The following is a 3,677-nucleotide window of genomic DNA, read 5'->3' as shown; positions in this document are numbered from 1 at the left end:
GCTTGCAGCTTCGAAATATTCCTTAAATGGTAAAAACAATTGCGAGCTAGCAGTTTGCAATGATTGTCCATAGACAAAGAACTGTTAAAAACAACACCCAGATTCCGGAGACTATTTTTCTTAGAAGGGTTTAAAACCCAAGATGCTTCCTGATTTCTGCAATTTTGTCATCAGGAGCTACAATAAGCGTCTCAGTCTTGCCAGCATTTAACTGCAGGTAGTTATCATCCAGCCAGATTTTAATGTCAGTCAGGCAGTTGCTGAGTTCAGTCAATTTATAAAGTTTGAAAGATCGAAACGAACAGTATATTTGAATATCGTCAGCATACACATGGTAGGAGACATTACCATGTAGCGATTTACAATAAAACTTATTGGGCATATGTACAATAAAAAGCAGGGGTGGAAATTAGCACCCGCCACTGGCCAAATGCAGTGAATTTGATCAACACACACGTCACTGTGGCGGGTTGGCAATTTGAACAGAAAAGGTGTTATTTGTCCTCTTGACATATAGGGGGCAGCAATGTGCTCGAGTTGCTGCTAAATGCAAGAAGGAGAAAAGTTTAGCAGACACTCTCTACCAGTTGGTGGCGGTATTGATTCCTTCAGTTGTTCACCAACCACCAATAAAAATCAAGAAGAAGAAGAAGCAATTTGAGGAGTAGCATTAGCAATGTGGCGGAACATTTCGAGAGTTAAGCGGGTGGCAGACAACAAAAATGTTTTTCAAGAGTAGTCGAGGGAAGAACCGAAAGTTAAACAACGGTTTTTTTTAACTAAGTCAATGACGTCATGACGTCGGTCAGTGTGCGTTCGCGCCTACGGCCGGTGTTCTGACGATCTAGCTTCCTCGTCAGATTTTCCTACCGTAGCACGGCTAAACAGCTATGTCTAACGGTCGGTGCTAGCTGTAAAAAACTGCTACCGTCATGTTTACAAACCGAAAACTATAGCGGTTCGTGTTAATGTTCAATGTCCTTGCGCTCTCTATTGGCCAGCCGCCACTGCCCCTGTATGAAAACTGAATTATGGGCGAGCAAAACTTCTGAATGCATTCATGGGAGGGCCTAACTTGACCATCACATCAGGCTGACTAGAGGTTCGGGTTCCAGAAATCCCAGCGCCCATCTGGCCCCTTTGGGCCGAGAACGCGCTGTCCCCCCCCCCCCCCAGGTCCTGGCCAAACTCCACCCTTGTACTAAAGGAAATAAGAAAATATCGATGTATAAAAGCCCCACAAAAATGATAACAGCGTAGTACAATCGTAACCTTCCTTCATCTAGCTGTTTGATGGTGACGTGGCAGCATCTGACGAGGTGGCCGAGTGGTTAAGGCGATGGACTGCTAATCCATTGTGCTCTGCACGCGTGGGTTCGAATCCCATCCTCGTCGGTGAATTTCATATTTGTTATTTTTCATCACGTTTACCTTCTTCAAAATCAAACATGCACAATTGCTCTGCAAACACTTTTACCTTGCAGTTTCACTTCACTGGTCGACGTTCACATAGACTAAAACATACTGTTAATAAAAGTCTCTCTCATACAAGCATGGAAGAACATAAAAATACAACAAAATATATATTCAAAAAGGCAGGTTACTTCAACTGTTTTATAGTTTATCTTAAACGGTAAGTTTAACTCGGAACTTGTTTATTATACAATATGAACAGTTCTTTCTCTTCTCCACTAGAGGGAGCCAAAGTACCACAGATAAGAACAGTGAACACAGACCTTAAACTGCCAGACTCTTTCCCACAGTATTAGGCATAACAGAGTTTTAAACTTGCAGTAAGATTTACACCTGCTTATCTTTTCATGTCGAACTTTACTGGAGCGCTAAAAAGAAGTGGTTAACGTTGATACAATACATTTGAGTTTTTCATGCTGCCACAGAACAACATGTCTACAGCGAAAATAGTCCATTGAAACATGAAAGCCTTTGAAATACGGCGCTTCCTTCTTCATAAGGATATCTGTAACGTGCTGTCTTGGCAAACAAATTCCCCCCCTGTTTTGTCAAAGCAGTGTAAATTATTTCACAGTTCACGCGGGGGTTGTCGCATGCTTCGGCCTTTCCTTCTTTCTTTAGTGTGACTTCCAGCTGTCCTCATCGGGTTGGTAGCCTCTGTTGGGACGTCCCTCTCTTCTTTCGGTGGGTTTCTCATCACGGCGCTCCTGGGGTTCAGGGGGGCTGCTGACATCTCCAGTGGCTCCGTAGCGACTCCCATCCAGTCCAGGAGAATGGTGGCGGGCCTCTGCCTGTCTCTGAGTATCAGGATACGAGGAACTGATCACACATTTCTAAGCGTTTCATTAAAATCCTTCCAGAGGTTCATGACATAATTTTCCCAAGTCTACAACTAATAAACACAGACACCATTGTCAACGTTTGCCATCAGTGGCGAGCAACACTAACCATGAAATGTGAGCCGCTAAGTTTAAGGTTGCTTTGAGACACCAAACTTGAGCTTGCCTTGATTGTACTGAAGCTCAAAAATTTCATAGCAGCTCTTGCAAACACTGTTTTATAAGTCTTTACACTTAAAGACTGCTGTCAAGTCTGCTTTATATGGTTATAACTCAGCAAAAGTATTATAAATTCATGCAGGACGTGACCCCAGGCTGCACTGGAAGTGTTAAAGTATCTAAGAGCTATCTACAACAAGTAGGATATTAATTGCTCATAAATTTTCAATTACCCCGTTAATACCTGAGTTATCTATTTCTTATTTGGGGCCAAAATAAATTAAAGTAATCTAGTTTAAACCTTTATTTTTTGACAGTTTTATGTCTCTGAGCCTGATGTTACCTTGTGTTCCCAGTTATACTGATCTATAGCGTACTGGTATTTAGCTGCGTTGAGTCCAAGAGCACCAGCCAGTCTCTCTCCAAGGAAATCACAAACTGTTGATGGAAACAAGCACATGGAGCCCCAAATAAACCTTCCTCTGTGGTAAAAAAATAAAAATACACAAGCTGTGCTCAGAAGTTTCTCTGGCTTTTGTCACACTACACACCCATCAGTGAGATCCTCCCCAATCGAATGGCCACATCTTTGAAGGATAACCTGGTCTGAGGAAGGAAACACATGAAGAATGCGTGATCTGACTGCCACCAAACATGACGCGTCCCCTTTTAGTCGACAGGTTCCCACCTTGTCCTTGGGTTCTCTGAAGGGGGTTCTGTGTGAAGGCCGCTCCTCTTCCTCCTCTCCTTCACTGTCGTCCATTTCCAGAGTTTCACCGCTAGAGAAGTGGAGTTTACGTAAGGGAGGACCTCCAAACTCTGTCTCGTGGACTTCTTCTGTCTGACAGATTGGGAGGGGGGGAAATAGGGTGTTATACAGAAGTTAAAGCTGAAGGTAAAAGCCGTTAACCAGACACGTGAGCTAAGCTAAAAGCTGTGTTTGTTCGGCTGAATTATTTCAACACTTACTTCCTGGTGGGCGCCGCTCATTGCTCAGGTAGGTTTTGCTGCAGTTGTGTAGACCGTGTCTGTCATGTCCCAGCTGCTCTGCGACTTCATCCACCTCTGCTTTGTGAAGGGAAAAAACAACAACAACTTCAGGATACCGGATCAGTCTTGAAACCTGAGATGACAAACAGAGAGCAGGGCAGACCTTATCACCGGGGAGTCGTCACTGTGTTGATGTCAGCTGGGGCTGGACTTGTG

General features: G+C 43.8%; 1 protein-coding gene and 1 non-coding gene across 2 annotated transcripts; one reads left to right on the top strand and one right to left on the bottom strand.

Annotated features, from left to right (window-relative positions):
* The first annotated feature begins 1,313 nt into the window (after nucleotides 1-1,313).
* On the top strand, nucleotides 1,314-1,395 carry trnas-gcu. The gene has a single exon. It is a non-coding gene; the product is annotated as a tRNA-Ser (tRNA).
* Nucleotides 1,396-1,634: 239 nt separating this feature from the next.
* Nucleotides 1,635-3,677, bottom strand: LOC108245464 (protein FAM177A1). Its single transcript, XM_017432386.1, has 6 exons — nucleotides 3,625-3,677; nucleotides 3,441-3,536; nucleotides 3,160-3,312; nucleotides 3,023-3,077; nucleotides 2,815-2,909; nucleotides 1,635-2,270 (listed from the first exon to the last, which is right to left on the bottom strand). Exons 2-6 carry the CDS (start codon nucleotides 3,459-3,461, stop codon nucleotides 2,091-2,093), a joined length of 504 nt encoding a protein of 167 aa, XP_017287875.1. The 5' UTR covers nucleotides 3,462-3,536; nucleotides 3,625-3,677; the 3' UTR covers nucleotides 1,635-2,090.

The sequence above is a fragment of the Kryptolebias marmoratus genome, linkage group LG19 (assembly GCF_001649575.2).
Source record: "Kryptolebias marmoratus isolate JLee-2015 linkage group LG19, ASM164957v2, whole genome shotgun sequence".
Classification (NCBI taxonomy): domain Eukaryota; kingdom Metazoa; phylum Chordata; class Actinopteri; order Cyprinodontiformes; family Rivulidae; genus Kryptolebias; species Kryptolebias marmoratus.
This window is presented reverse-complemented; position numbering and strand designations above follow the sequence as displayed.